Below are 16,270 nucleotides of genomic sequence, written 5' to 3'. Positions count from 1 at the left end.
GTTCTCACTGACAAACATCTGATAACAGTGACCTTCAACAGGGAGGTGGTATAAATGACTACAGAAAGGGCATGTGTAGTGACCTATAGGCTTATTCTTATTTTAGCTGTCATTCATCAACTCCCTCCAAGTAACCCACTGATACCCCTGCTTCACGGGCTTGGTGTGGAAATCCGTGCCCTCAGCTCCCTATAGGAGACAGAGATGAGGGAGCCGTCAGTGCTGTTCTAGCAGAGATGATGCCCAAGCCAGGTGGAACGGGCACTGTTGTCTACAGAGGAAGCCAGGACAACTCTTTTCATATTGGATGTATATTTTTAAACAAATGTGTTCAGGTGAAACCCTACTATTTACATGGCTTAGCAGCTAAGGATACAGAGTGATTGCAAGAGGGACTTAGAGCTAGTGGCTGACAAGGGTACTGAGTGTCCAGGATTCCTGGATTTATGCTGAGGTTTTCCAGTTTGAGGTATACTTGATATTAGGATCCCAGATTCTCTAACATGAGGATAATCTAGCTTCTATTTTGAGGGTAAACCCATCTGGCTCCCTAAGTTTCTTTTCCTATTTCGTGTGCAGTATATTCTCTTTCCTGTTTCTCTATCTAGAGCTGTCCTCCCTCTCATTCACAGCACATTTTTGCATTATGCTCATGCTGCTTTTTTTCTTTGCTCTCCATGTATATAGATGACAAACTTTAAATCTGTTTTTTCTACTTCTCAGGCAGAAAATCTCCCCTTTCTCAGCCTTCCCTGGTAGCCAAAAGGCAGAACAGCAGTAAGGGCTTTTCAGCCTGCAGAGTTTTGAGACATGAGGAATTAGCTCATGGGAATGGTAATCCAGTTTATACCAGTTAATGCACAAGAATTGATAGAAGTTGGGGTATACTTAGTAAAAATATGTTTTGGGAAAAATAATACTCCAAATCTTTAGGAAGGGAAAACTTCCCAGTGGATTTTAGTTTGTACAAAATTTGGCTGCATCCCTGGGACTGGAAAATGATTTCAGGATAGCTTCCTTCTTGAATAGCCTGATTGGAGATAGGGAGGCATTGCAACCTCTCAGAAAAACTTCTCAGCAATTTCTAAAATCTACAAAACAGCACTCCTAAAAATTCACTCATGGAAATGGCCGATTGGCATTTTTTCTGAGACTCTCTACCCTCAGTTTAAGCAAACAGCAGGTCCCCGGCCTATAAAACTTCAGTGCTAACAACAAAGCATGGCAAATTCATGTGCAGCTCAAACCAGGGTTATATAACAATGTTGTAGATAACTAATGTAAAAACATATCCTGTAAGAGAAATACTACACAGGTTTCCATAAAACTGTGACCACCATGGCATCCCTCCTAGTCAGCGTGCCCCTGCTGGGGTGCGGTGGCGGTTGGTGATTCGGGTAGGTTTGGTGAGACCAGGGAGGCCGGTGGGTCGGGTGAGTTTGGTGAGGCTAGGGCTTACGGCCAGCCTTGCACTCTGGCAGGGTGGCAGACATGCTGTGGGCTGGGACCCGCGGGGGAACCCACACCTACCAACACCTGAGTGGTGGCTCCAGCTGCCAGCGGGACTGGGAGCCGTTGCTGACAGGTGAGGAGTGTGTGAGGAACAATCCTGGTGGGTAGCTCTGGTCCCTCTAAGTTTTATTAAAAAAACCCAAAATTTCCTTCAGGATCGGCTTCCTGCTCTTTACTGACTCTTGCAACAGCCTAATTTTGTATTTTAAGACGCGGCACAAGCTACGCTTTTGGATGAGGAGCAGACTCGGGCCCGCCAGGCGTCGGGTAGCCCACAAAATGGCGGTCGGTCGGGACTGCGCCTCCCAGCGCGCCCTGCGGCGCGGTCATCTTGGCGCCGAGACTTCATTTCCCAGGCGGCGCTGCGGCAGGGGAGGCGATGTCCGCCATCTTATCGCTCCCTCCTCCCCCGGTGCGGTTGGATTGAATGAGCCCGCTGCCCGCCTGCCCGCGAACTGAGCGCCATGTCAGGCACCCCGAGCCGCGGCACCCCCGGCGGGACCCCGCTGTCGCCGACTCGCATCTCCCGCATGCAGGAGAAGGAGGAGCTGCGGCAGCTCAATGACCGCCTGGCCGTTTATATCGACCGTGTGCGCGCGCTGGAGCTGGAGAATGACCGTTTGCTGCTGAAGATCTCCGAGAAGGAGGAGGTCACTACCCGTGAGGTACGGCCCGGGGCGGCTTGCTGGTCCTCGCCCGGGTCTCCGGTGCGGGCGGGCGAGCGGCGGCGGCCCGTGGGAGGCGTTTCCCCCGCTCCGTCCCGAGGAGGGGGTCCGCGGCCCAGGGGCTCGGCCGAGCTGTTCCCGCGCAGCGCCTCCGCCCGGCGTGGGGCGCACTGTGGCGGCCCCGGGCTCGGCGGCGCCATGCGCGGCCCGCCGCGCCGTTCCCGCCTAGCTCCAGCCTCGGGGCGGAGGTCGCCCCGGGGCGGTGGGTTCTGGCCGTGCCCGGCAGTTGGGCAGGGGGCTGAGGGCGAGAGCTGCGGGGGCCGGGCGGAGCTTCGTGCGGGGTGGAGGGGGGCTGTGGAGATCCAGCGCCTGCCTGCGTGGCCCCTCGCGGGGCTGTATGGGGCTCTCTGGCCGCGGTGGTGGGCTGTTGGTGACACGTTCAAGGTGGCTCAGGCCGGGATCGTCACCGAGTGAAAAATCGGATACCTGGAAGGGCCCCGGTGGCGGGAGCGGGCCGGGAAGCGGCTCCGGGCGGCGGGGCGGTCGCGTGGCGGGCGCAGTCGCACGCTCCCCGGCGTGTTTCGGCCCCGGGGGGCCTGCGGCACAGAATACCCTTCTCGGGGGCCTCTTGGTCTTCGTGTAGGTCTCAGCCGCTGTGGGCTGGTTCTTTGCTGTAGGCTGTAGTCTTGTTCCTCGTGCATGCTGAGCCTTCTTGGTGTACTGGATCCCATGCTGAGCACTTGCGTCCTCTGAATTGTAGCAACCTGAACGTTACTTTCCTGCCCCTATCCTGACGGCTGATGCGATGAGATGAAAAATTTGAAAAGGTTTCGACTAACTTCGCTTCTCACCGGAAAAAAATCTTTCCTAGTCTCTACAAATGCCAGGAATCAAATCCTTGTAGCATGAACTACTCAGATCTGCTTCCTGTGGTCTTGGAGGCAAAACTGGCTGATGCTTTTTCCTAAGCCACGTTTTGCTTTTCCTTTTTCTGTTGTATCTGCTTTCCCCCAGGACTCTCCTTCCCTTATGGAGGAAGGATGTAGCCAGTGACACAGCTGGCGACAGTCCCACCCATCCTATACCAGCCCAAACCCTCTCTACTCCATCTCTTGGAGGCAGTCTGCAAGATGAGGTGTCCCACCTCTGAGATGAAGTTAAATTTGTGTGGAAGGCCTGAGGGTAACAGCCTTTACTGTAACTTGTGTGATGCAATCGATTTCTGTGCCACTGTGTAGGCTTGGTTTTGTGTGTGTTTTTTTTTTATTCCCCTTTAAGGGTCTGGTTTGATGATGCTAGGGATGGTGGGAGGAGGGTTTGAATTAGTTTAGTTTAAGCAGACCAGATATGGTAGTGTCTTGTTTTGGGAGTGGTTGGCCTACCTGCAGTTAGTGTACACCCAGGATTGAAGTACCTTTAAAGTCCCTTTGTACCATGTAATGATATATTATAACTTCCATGTTTTCAGAATAACTAGATATTTCTAAATGTGAAACATGCCTACATCACTTGTCCTGTGTAGAATCATGCTATAAACAAAGTAACCATGTCTGGTTCAGTATGGTTCTGAGTTGTAGATTGCTGGCGGCTAGAGGGAGTATGCGTTTCACATGTAGGAGGCAGAACAGAATTCTGTTGACAGTACACATATGAGTAAGCACAGGAGAAGCAGAAAACAGGTATGATATAATTATATGTTTTTTAATATGAACGTAAACCAACTCCTAATAGCAGTTCTGTGTGTTTCAGTTCTGGAAAAATACTTCTGGTATTCTGAATAATCAGAAAATAAACTTGAGGATTTTGATACAAATACTTTGCTTACTTTGTCCTTGAGCTTTCCCTCACTTTTCCTCCAGACTTCAAAAAAACCTCGTAATTCTTAAACATACTCTAACAAACTTTGTCAGAATTCCTCAAGCTCTTCTTTGACACATCAGAGACAATTTAAGATACTTTAGCTGGTCTCTGGACCATGTTTGTTCAATGCTTCTCCCATCCCTTCAGAACAGTGTATTTCTTCTTTACATATGTCCAGAAGAGGAGACTTTATAGTCTTACTGCTTTGATGCAGAGTAGTCCACAGTAGTTTAGGACTGTGGGAACAGTAAAACTTCAGATGGCTGTCAGAATCTGGGTTTGCCGGAATGGGAGAATCCTGTCCTTTCACTTTCAGGATCAATCTAGTAAACCAAATTTTCTGCTGACAATTCAGTTTTCTTGTTAAATTGTTAGAATTTGTGTTCAAAAAATGATTAGGCTCAGCCTGATTAAAAATAAACCCTCCAAACCCCTCAAAAAACGAAACAATCCCCAAAGCAACTCTTTCTGCGTAGAAACACAGTTCACCATAGCCCAGTGATATTGGCATACTGTTCTGGGTATATCATTATATCCTTATATTAGCTCTACCTACTCAAAATAGACTATTTTATTTTTCCAGGGTGTTCAAGATGAAAATTTCCCGTGGCTGTCCTCAACTGTGTGTAAAGTCAAGACTGATTTTTTTTTTTTTTTTTTTTTTAGCTAAGTATTCTAATATTTTTGGCTTATCTCTGATAGTGGCAGGGAATATCATCTGCCACTGTGGTAGATGGAATGATGCACGTTGTGGGATGGCAAGCAAGAATTGACTGCTCGCCAGTGGGCTCTACATTAACACCGGAGACTTTTGCCTTGAGACCAGGTGATAGGCTCATAATCCAAGGCAAATGGGAGGCTGAGGATTGCTATGACAAGGAGCGGCCAAGAGCATGGTATCATGAGATGTTTGTCCATTGCTTGCCACTCCAGTGTCCCACAGTGACCATGTCTGAGAAAGCTCTGGGGTGAGATCATTAATAACATCCCTTCCCCCACCCCTGTGTGCATGGGACCAAAGGGTTGGCATTTCTTGTCTTGTTGTCAGAGCTCAGGTTTAGGGGAATATCTTCTAGATGAGAGAAGTTCTGCTAATGCTGTTTAAGTAAGGACCATAGTCACTGCTCTGCTAGAGGCGCTTTAATTGTCAGCTCATCAGGATGTTCTTTTCCCTTGTTGCTTTAATCACCACTCTGCAGAAGATGGAAGAAAGTAGCCTCTTTGGGCAATCTCCTCAGTTTTACAGACGGCTGCATCATGGCGTTGGAACAAAATAACTCCTGTTGCTCTTTTTGAGGAACACAGGGCTGCCATCTCTTAACAGTAGAAAAAGGAACTTTGCGGAAGTTGAGATTCATCTCTAGCCCTCTACTAATGATAGCCCTTTTTCCCTGCTTTTCCTAACTCTGTCCAATGCTGTTCTGTCTTTACTTGTATGCAGTATAGGCCTCTAGAGAAATGTTGTCTGTGGGCTTACTATATACAAAAAAATATTTTGCCTTTGTAGCTGCGGGAACCTATAATTGTCCTCATTCTTTTTCTGTTTGCTCTCTTGCATGAATCCCCTTGTGTAGCTTAGCTTGTGACAGAAGAGAAATTTAGCTCTTCCCCTTGTTTTTCTACCTCCCTAGTATATGACTAATGCTGTTCTCCCTGTGTTGGGGTCACTGTTACAGTAACCTAATTTGTGAGGCTGGGAAGGGGAGTACTGGAAGGGCTAAGAGGAAAAGAGTTCTAGAGCTCTCCTCAATTCCCTTTCTACTAACTCCCTGCCCTCTGCTGCGGTGCTCTCTGGCTGCAGCCCCTCTCATGATGTGCATGAGAGGGGTTATTACACTGTTCTGAGAACACCCTGCTGTTCTCTCCCACAGAAAGGAGAAGTAGGGAGAAAGAGAGAGAAGATCCCTGAGAGCCTCAGCTGCTAACAGCAATTGCCCTTATGACAAAAGCAGTATCTGCAGTGGGTTCCCTCTTCACCTATGTCTTCCTAGCTTAGTGGGTGTGATTACAGGTGGCTGCAGTCTTGTATGTCACAGCCATCAGAACATTCACAGTGGTCTCACCTGGTCTCCCTCAAGAGTTGTAGCATCCAGGACATGGGGTTAAATGGTCTTCTGGCACTGCAGATAGCATCTGGGAGGTGATGGTGGTGATACGCAACATGCATCTTTGTTGTTCTTGAGAACTTGACTGATATTCTTGGTAATTCTGAGCCATAGCTGACTGGCAGTCCTTTGTTAACCCATAACTGGGTACATAAGAACATATTGAACCACACTTGGTGGGAGTACACTTATGTTTTGCACATTAATGCACATTGAGATTAATGTTTCATTGCCTAATTTGTCCTAGTGGTTGGATGGAGCATGCGTCTTGCCTTCTTGGCATGTTCCCTGTGTCTCCATCAAGTGACGTCTTGCAGTGTCGCTCAAGTGATTGCTATCAGGGGGTCTACATTCATCTATCCTTGAACCACTGCACAGCGAGCTTTGAGTGTTCCCAGCACAAGTTGGTAGGTTAAAGAGCAACCAGCAGTCCTGCCTTCCAGACTGTGCTATGGAAACATCTCTGTTTTCTTGTTCTCCATGTGCTCTAGTTCTTGTCCCCTGTGTTGCCCAATTACAAACTTGCAGGTTCTTCTGCCAGCAAAAGAGGGAAAAAATGAAACCACATTCATAGTGCAATTCATAGGGTGTTCAACTTGGCCTCTGTGCAGGAAGGGTTAGACTTGCTGCACATTGACATGGACCAGGCTGCAGCCTGTCTTCTGATTCCTGATGAGCTCCGTTTTGAGGTTTTAGCTTTATTTCTTCCATCACCTTCAGATGGGGGGAGGGGGCTACATTTTCAGAGTAGAGGGACCCATTTGCTGGCTTAACCTGTCATCTGGGGAGGATCGGCAACTGCTTCAAAGAGACAGGATCCACCTGACTAAGTAGGGCAAATGTATCTTTGACACCAGAGCTGGTCAACCTGCTAAGAAATTTAAACTGGGAACGATGGTGGAGGGAGAGATTCCTCTTGAGACAGATCAGGTGAGGAAGTAGTGCATGGGGTAAGCAAGCAAAAGGCCTGGGATTATGGGAACAGAAGAGAAAGCAACAGAAAAAGGATGAAATGGAAACACCCCAAGGAGGTAAAGAAGGAATGCCTACAGAACAGCCTTGTGGGGAACCTCTCCTGCCCTTTCTGGGGAATCATCACGCTTGGGTGCCTCTCTGAAGGGCCTGCAACACTAATGTGTGCAGCATGGGGAACAAATGGGGGAATGAAAAGTCCGTGGGCAGTTACAGAACTATGACCTCATTGGGAGGAGAGATAGCTCTCGTGTCTAGAGTGCTATGACAGATGGATAGAGGCTTTTCAGGAAGGTGAGGAGGGGGAGTTGCCCTTTATGTGAGAGAGCAGTGGGAATGCCTGCAGCTCTGCCTGAGGACAGATTATGAGCTAGCTGAGAGCTTGTTGGTCAGGATTAGTGGGCAGACCAAGATGGGTGACATTGTGGTATGTCTGATACATACATACAAGCAGGGCCACAACCCTGAATATCAGGAGAGTAGACTTCAGCCTTTTCAGGGTTCTGCTTGGAAGAATCCCATGGGTTACAGCACTGGGCAGAAAAGGGGTCCATGAGAGCTGCATTGATATTCAAGGATAACTTCTTCCAAGCCCAAGACTGGTCCATCCCAACGATCAGGAAATGGAGCAAAGGTGGCAGGAAACTTGTAATAATGAGCAAGGAGGTCCTGACTGAACTCAGGAAAGCTGATGTGCTCAATGCTTTCTTGTGGTTAGACCAGCCTTCATGAATCCCAGGCCCCTGGGACCAGAGGGAAAGCCTGGTGTGCAAGGAAGACTTCCTCTTGGTAGAGGAGGATCAGGATAGGGAACATCTAAACAAACTGGACATAAGTCCATGGGACTGATGTGTTGCACCCATGAGTGCTAAGGGAACTGGCTGACGTAATTGTGAGGCTACTCTCAGTTATCTTTGAAAGATCACGATGATTAGGAGAGGTTCCTGAAGATCAGAAGAAAGCTAATGTCATGCCTGTCTTCAGGAGGGTCAAGAAGGAAGATCCAGGGAACTACAGTCCAATTAACCTCACCTCAGTTCCAGTGAACTCAGTTCAGGTGATGGCTCTGCGTCTTTTTTTCTTCTCCATGCCTGCTTGGACTCTGCGTGGCCTCTGTAGCACCCTTTGGGGGATGTTGTTCAAGCCTTTTGGGAGTCCAGGCAGACTGACTTAGCTCAATCTCCCCTTTCTGAATGCATGTTGACTTTTCAAACCCTTGTTCATGTGCTTGTTCCCTTGTCTGCTGCTTCCCTTTAAAAAAGCCACACCGTGTGACTCTGTTTCCTCCACTTCGTTGTGCTTATACAAGTATCCACTACTTCTTGTTTGTGTTTAGCAGAATTGTCTTGAATACCTCCTCCCTGGTTGACTGAGCAAGTCCAGTAGGTTGTGAAACTTTTATTTTGCACAGGTCAGGTTGATTCTTCCTCGCTATGACTCCTACTCGTGGGCCCTGTAATTCTGTTCTTCAGGTTAATGTCTGCTGTACTGCCATGGACTTCAGAGTTTAGTGGCAGGTAGTTCCTATTTTAGAAAATAGTATGGCATGAGCCATCTTCTAATTCTCTAGTACAAAGTGGACTCTAAATGGGAGCTTAAATAACATACTGATTTAGTTCAAAAGTGGGCTTTAGAAAGCTGTTCATACTTTCTAAATGTGATGGCTTGTTACTGCTTGTTGATCTTGTCTATGCAATGCTATTCAACTGATGCTTAAGATTCCTCTAGTGCAACTGTTAGTGTAAAACAATATAAACAAACCAAAACCCAAAACAACAACAACGAAACAAAAAAAAAAAACCCCAAACACAACAAAACAAACCAAAAGGTATGTTTTCACTGTGTTTTTTAGGTGGTTCTTCTACATAAACCGTTCAGCTTGTGGCCATAGACTCTCATGTATGCCTTATGCCTTTTTCATGAGCAGAGCAAGAGTAATTACTTTCTACACCATTTATGAGTTGTTCTTCAAACTCTGTTTTTTGGCTTGCATGCTGTGTTGTGATTAACAGAAGTCATGATCAATTTATTTTTCTTGTCTGTGCATGACCTCAGCCTTTTGAACAATGCTTTACTATGTCTCATATCCTCATTTTGGTCATCTTAAAATATTTTGTATATATGATCTTTTTAGTTTACGATGGTGTCTTTATACAATATCTTGCTTTCTAGAAAGATTTTATTCTTAACTTTTTTTACTTGTTTTAACAAATACCTCAGTATTCCCCCGTTGCCATGCTGAAACAATTGCAACAGTCGTTGATTTTTTTTTTTTTGGCCTTCTCTTGCTTCTGAAAGGATACTAAAACCAAATCAACTGATATTCTTGACAATATCTTGGCAAATCTTCTCCTATGTGCTGCGGAGAACCAGGTGAAGAGTTGCGTTCTCTCTTGTGGCTTTCTGGATTAGCCATGCCATGGCACTCGCTGCTAGCGTATGAAAATATCACCTCCTGGACCACAATTTGGGCTAATTGAAACCCGTTAGAATTACTGCATTTCTGTCTCTCTGATTTCCTATAATGTCCCTGTTTTCCTTTGCAGCTGGTCATCAGTAATTACTGTGTAAATCAATGTTGTTTCTGTATTCTGGATGCTGCTTGAATTTCTCTTAACCTATTTTAAAAAATCTAGAGCCTGGGAAAAGTATGTAAGTAAAAGGTGACAAAGATGAGCAGAATGGCAGAATAATTTGTGACCAGGAGCAAATCTGGAAAAGAGATAAGATAGCTAAGGTCTCTAAGTCACAAGTCCAAACAGAGAGCTCTGTCTAGGAAGAAAATATTCAGCATTTCTTACAACACTAGATCTAAAGGCATGAAATGAAATTATCAAGCAGTAGGTCTTAATCCACTAGTTGTGCTTGTATGATGCTCTCTGATGTTGTGGAAACCAAAAGCTAAACAGATTTACAAAAGGGTTAGACAAATTAACAGTATTTGGTGACTGCTGGTTTTTGGTGCCTGGAATCAATTTTTGGCTCAGATTTTTTTTTTTTTCAGTTTTTAGAAGCTGGGAGTTTAAGTGAAGAATCAGTTTGTTTGACTCATTCTCTGTACTTTCTCCGTCAGCATTTGCTACCAGCTGCTGCTCTTACTGGCTTACACTGGAAGGATTGGCATTGGCTTCAAGAATGAGTTTGTGTCTTTCTCAGATGTGGGGAGCAGGAGACAATCAGTTGTGGTAACCCAAACAAAATGATGAGGAACAACAAATGAAGGGAGGAATTTGAATTGATAGATTCCATGGATAGAAGATGGCAAAACCTGTCTGACCATGTCTTCCATCTTATCTCTTGCATCCAGTATTCTTTGGAAGTGTTCAAGGACAGGTACACACTGTCTGGTGGCACTCTGCTCAGAAGTGTGATGAGCCAAAGAACCAGGAATGGGCTTTACAGTTGTCAGGTGCATTTATTCAAATTCCTCTCTTGTTGCTGTGGATGCTTGCTGCTGTTCCTGTTGACTTTTATTTTTTTGTGTGTGGGTGTCCAGAAGGGGCATGTGAGGCTTGTCTAGGAGGTTGTGCTTTGGTTTAACAGCACCTTTTTAAGAATGTCTGGAAGTGTCACTGTACTAGAGACCAAACTGATTAGCAAATGTAAAGTGGTTTAAAAAAGGGAGTGGGCAGAAGAGTGTCTGCAGAGTCAAAACAAAGCAAAATCATAGGTGTACACTAAAAAGAGGCACTTTGGGGATCATACTTATCTGTAGATTTTCAGAGTCAGACTCTTAAGTTTCTTCCACCAGAACAGAGTTTGAGGAGTGACAATTTCAGGGAACAGAAATACAGAATTTCTTTCAGTGCTGGCATAGAAGGTGCTTTCGGTAAATAAATGTGTTGGGCTAGAAGTTTAGTCAAGGACATAATACCAGGCTAGTTCAGCTAAGATGGCACTACTTACTTTCCTTTGGGCCTGCTGCTGTGTTTGGTTCTCTCTTCTCAGCTTGACTGGTGCTGAAAATAAAAAAGGTGCTACTTTTTATGATCTAGAAAGGCCATCTTGAACTGTCCTCCAGTTCAGTTTGATCATTTAAAACTTTTATCAATGTTGTCATGAATCCATAATCTTTTTGCATCCTTTTGTTCTGGGGAGGGTTTGGGTTTTTGGGTGTGGTGTGTGGGTTTAGGTTTTTGGGGTGTTTTTTGCAGTGATTGAAGGTGTTGCTGCTTCCAGCTGTCTGCTGCCTCCCTGTGCTGGAACCTTTAATGTGTCCTTATGTCTCAGTTATTTCTGTCTGCTCAGTGCATTAGCTTAAAATTCTAGTGATAGTGGCTTTTTGACTAACACTTACTTTGGACTGTGAATTGGACCTGTGTGTTTCCTTCTCATGTTTGTTACTGGAATAGGAGCAGAGAAGAGGTTAACATGCTGCAGGAGAAAAAACACGTACTCAGCTACCACAACCGGTTATGCTGTGAATGAATCAGACCTTTCTAATTAAGAAGTAGTCTCTGGTTCTCTTTTTACCAACAGGTTCTGAAACTGCTTTCATCACGCAGTTTTTGACTCCATCTAGCCCTATTCTCTCTACACAGCAATTGCATTAAGTGTTCAGTCTCTGTTGAGACCATTGTTGTTTCGGTGTTGTTAAGCTCTGTATTGTCGGTAATGCCTCAAAAGTGTAAATAATCTACTGTAAGTATCACACAGCAATACATCTTTGTGACAGTATTCACAAAAACCTAGGGGGAAAGGCATTCTTCCTTTGTACCTCAGCATGCAATTCCAGTTTATGCCCTGGAGTACTGGAAGGGATTTGTCCTTGCATCCTGCACTGTGATTTAATGTGTGTCTCTGAACCTAAGCCAATACAGCCCCAAGTTCCCGGTAGATGTCCTAGGGCAAGGATTTTGGCACATTTCAGGGTTGATGGTCTAAAGAAGGGCCGCCATTAGAGAAGGAGCATTGTAGATACAGTACCTGATGGTGCAGAATCAGTCCTTAGCCTTTGGGCGATTCTATTTTGTATTGCAATTTGCAAATACTGTATTTTTACTCAAGGGTCATCCATAATGAAAGGCTTTACAGCCTTAAAATCTCCAATTTCTTCTTGGTGTTGTAGAGTGTGGTATGAATGAGTTTAGCATAGTCATGGTACATTGCTTTGTAGAACTTCCTAAGTTTTGTAACTGATGATACAGAGTTGTATTGGCTTGTGCCCTAAACAACCTGTGGCTGTCGCTATGGAGAAGGAAAAAAACAAACAACAAACAGACCCTAAAAGAAAACTTAAGTTGAATAAAGCTTGAAACAACTAATTCCTTAAAGAAAAGTAAGATAGCACAGATGGATAGACAGCCAACTCATTTCTGGTATGCATGCATATTTGGTATGCATGGTAACTAAGGCTTCTCAGCCCTTATACTGTCATATTTTAGTTAATTTCAGAAGTTTTATGAGAATATAGCCTATCAGGATCTTAATTATATCCTGACTGCGTTTAATCAGTCTATTTGAAGACTAGATGGTTGAGTCTGTCTTTGGTGCCGCTCTGATGTTGAAATAGGCACTCCTAGGAATAGCACAGTTTGCTTTCTTGTTTCTACATTTTATGCTTTGTTATGAAATTTCTTTTCCTAAAGTTGGTACATTCTGCTTTTGGCTCTTCTCACTCCCTGATTGCTCTGTTCCTGAATTTTTGCTTCTGTTCAAAACCTGTTTCTGAATCTTATATGGTCTTGACATTTTAGCTGTCTTTTATACCTTACAAATAATCTTGCATTCTAAAAAAAATAAAGGTGTGGAAGACTTTGGGGTGCCTTGCTGCAGTCTGAATAGCTGATTATGTGATATATTGAGTTGGGACAGGGAGAAGTCTGTAGGTCCTTATCTGAGGTAGAGAACAGGAGTGGAAGCTCATCTCTGAACAGTTCACATTTCTGTAGTTCATCTAGTTTCAAATTCTTTTTAGCTTTATAGTGCAAGAGCAGCAGAGTCAAATTGGGCCTTGGACCTGTATTCAACAAGTCTACCACCTTTAAGTGGTATCACTTACCTTTAAGTGATACTACTGTTTAAAAAAATCTCCTAAAGCATCAGTATTGGAAATGAGAGCAAATAAGAAGATAAGATTTGATTGTAGGGTGTACTGGTCTGCTTCAATTTACCTCTTTGGAAGGCTTGCACACTTCTAACATAGTTTGTTTTGTTGTGTCCCACTGGGAATAAAAATGAAATCTTGTCTTTGTGACTAGATGACATCTAATTGTAGGTGCATATTAATTGCAAAAGTTTGAAGTAGTTTAAGAACATTCTACAGAAATTGTGTCATGTACCCTTTTTTCAAAGAAAGCTTTGTGAAACCTGGTGCTGTGTTTCAATTCTTTGATAGTTAGTCTTTGGGGTGTTCTTACATCTGAATACTTCTTTTCCCCTTAGGTGAGTGGAATCAAGAGTCTCTATGAGTCTGAACTGGCTGATGCTCGAAGAGTTCTGGATGAAACAGCCAGAGAGAGGGCAAGACTACAGATTGAAATCGGGAAACTGAGAGCGGAACTTGAGGAGTTCAATAAAAGGTAAGGAAAGCCCTGCATAATACTTTTTTTTATTAAAATGGGCAATATTTGCAGTGAGAATGATACTGTTGATGCTTCTTAAAATGCCTTTTGGAAGCATTCCAGATCAGTGAGAAGATCCAGGCTTGTCAGAGGGAAGTTCCTTAGGCTGTTGGTACAGCTAATCAGAGCAGATAGTCCAACCAGTATATATACTGAAATGTATTGGTAGATATAAGATTAATATACTGTGATTTGAACAATTCCAACATTAGAGGCTGAAACTGGTTGCGCCTGCTTCTGCCCTATTGTACCTCTCCTTTTGTGAGCATGCACATGTGCAGCTGCTTGGTAAACTGGGTTGAGCAACTGATCTAGATTAAAATCAACCCATCCAAAGAAGGCTAATATTTAAACATTGTCAGTTTTATTGCCTGGGTCACTCTATTGGCTGATGGCAGAAATTAGGGCAAAGGAGAACGGTGTCCCTGAGCAATTTGGGAATATGGAAGCAGTGTTGCCTTGAAACACATGAAGCTACAATGTAAGTGTGCTGGAAAAGGCCTCGTACCGACTACCTTTTTAAAAGCTGCTGTTCGGTCTGCATCAAAAAGAACTGGCATAACTGGCTGCTAAAGCCAAGCATAATCCATTATTTCTATTCCCACTAGGGAGTTTTTGTAATAAAAAACTGTTTAGCAGTTGAAACTTCATTTTAAAATTAGTATATGTGGTGGGAAAATTATTTTTTGCTTCTGGTTGAATTTTGGTACCTATTTTAGTAGATAAGATTTGGGAGAGATTTCTCCTGAATTGTCCGTATGTACATCACCTGTATACAAATGTTGGCCATAAAATTGCTTTTAATCCAACAGTGCCAGAACAGGCCTACTGTAAGTCTCCCGTCTCCCTTCATTTGCATCTCAGTGGTTATAAAAGAAATGAAGCGTTTCCCTCCCCTGTGTTTCTTCTGACTAGCTAGTTGATTTATGATGAAGTATTTCTTGTTTTTGCTGTAAACTTCGCTGTATCCCTGGATCTTCTTTTCTGTGTTGGGCCTTCTTGTTAAAGTCAGCCATTGGGGTTTTTCTGTGGACTTTGCCCCTAAAATAACTGTCCAAATACAAAATAGCTATAGAGTAAGCATCTCTGCGTAAGTCACTGTAAAGCCTATTGAACTCTGTGCACATTTCATGCCAGATGATATGCCTGCCTGTGTTCAGACAAGCCTGTGCACTAAAGTGTATGGACTCAGTTAACTAGGCCTTTCTTAACCATAAGAAAACCCTCTGGTAACCAGGTCGGATGTAAACCCCTAAAGTTAAGTGAGATTAATACTGCCCAGCCCTACTGTGATGCTCCTGTTGGGACTGGTTTCCCTCTTAAAAGGCTTAGGCCAGTGCTCTCAGCATTTATTTCAGATAATATATTTTGCGTGGCAGTTGGTGTTACATGACCATCAAGGTTCTCTCTCTCGTGTTGGTGATAGCAAATACTCTGCTTGCTTGGCTTTTAAAGCAAGCTCCAAAAGAGAGCAGCAGTGGTAACTAGGAATTTGGCTCATCTCTCCTTTTCTGCAAGGTGCTTATTTCTGTATTTTGATAAAGGTATCCTTGTCCAAAGTATCTTCACTTGGCAGCTAATGAGAATCAGTGCTGATTGATTACAGTTCTTTTGGCTTTTTGATAGCGCTAAGAGACTTTACAGATACACTGATATGGAATGTTGTGCACTTAAAAGTGATAGAGATGGTATTTTCCCTTGGGTCATCATCTCCCTTGCCCTTTGTTTGGACAGCTGAGTTGCCCCTTACCAGTCACTTCAGTGACTGTTAATTCTGCCAGACAAATTTCAAATTTGTTTTTGTTTTCTGAGATAGACTAAATATAAGGAAAATATACCTGGTTTTCTCTCTACTCCTGTGGACTGTAAGAACAGAATTGAACTTCTCTTTGGCTTGAAAGTTTCTCTACCAGATTGCTTCCAGTCCCTTAAGACACTTGTAATGTACTTGGGAGTGTTCTTAGGGTGCCTAGCGTGGGCCATGTGGAGAGTTATGCTTGTGACATGGCCAGATTTTAAATGTGATTCTTGCAAACACAGCTTTTAAAAGTCTGTTTGCCTGGTTTGCACAGTGTCTACTTGACACCTAGCTCTTGACTGAAGTCCTTCCTGCCCATGCTGACAGTCAGATGGTGCTTTGCACAGGCCAAGCTTGCGTCAGTGCTTTGAGAACTGTGTGTAGTGGAAGAGTACATTAGTGTGTAATTTTATGTTCACAATGACTACCTCGATCTCTCTTTCAAGCTCATGACAGAGGAGAGGCTTAAGGATGCCAGCACAGTCTGGCCAGGAAGGATCCCAGACACTCTCACTTCATTGTTCGCTTGGAATAGGTTGGGTTGTTGGGACAGGAGATAATAGGCTTCTGTCTTGGGACATCTCTCCTCTGGTCCCCCATGTGAGAGAGGGAGAAGAAGAGGGATAGTTGGAGCAGGCAGAGTAGAGAAAACATTGGCTTGAAATTATATGAGGGAAGTGTTTCCTCAATGTCAGACTGACTTGAATTTTAGTTGCCGAGCTACAGGCTTGCAGGGCTTTTCTAGCTATAGGATCCAAATATAGCCATCCTGCTGTTGCAAGAGCTGACTTCCCT

General features: G+C 44.3%; 1 protein-coding gene across 1 annotated transcript in view; it reads left to right on the top strand.

Moving 5' to 3' along the window:
• Positions 1 to 1,890: 1,890 nt before the first annotated feature.
• The window catches only part of LOC135316433 (lamin-B2), a 38,996-nt gene continuing 24,616 nt past the window's right edge, over positions 1,891 to 16,270 (top strand). The window contains exons 1-2 of the mRNA XM_064469817.1: positions 1,891 to 2,177; positions 13,499 to 13,635. Coding sequence (XP_064325887.1) covers positions 1,977 to 2,177; positions 13,499 to 13,635 — 338 coding nt within the window. The 5' untranslated portion in view covers positions 1,891 to 1,976. The remainder of the gene's footprint in view (positions 2,178 to 13,498; positions 13,636 to 16,270) is intronic.

The sequence above is a fragment of the Phalacrocorax carbo genome, chromosome 19, assembly GCF_963921805.1.
Source record: "Phalacrocorax carbo chromosome 19, bPhaCar2.1, whole genome shotgun sequence".
Taxonomy (NCBI): domain Eukaryota; kingdom Metazoa; phylum Chordata; class Aves; order Suliformes; family Phalacrocoracidae; genus Phalacrocorax; species Phalacrocorax carbo.
Note: the sequence above shows the minus strand (reverse complement) of the source record. Positions and strands in the feature narration are given on the sequence as shown.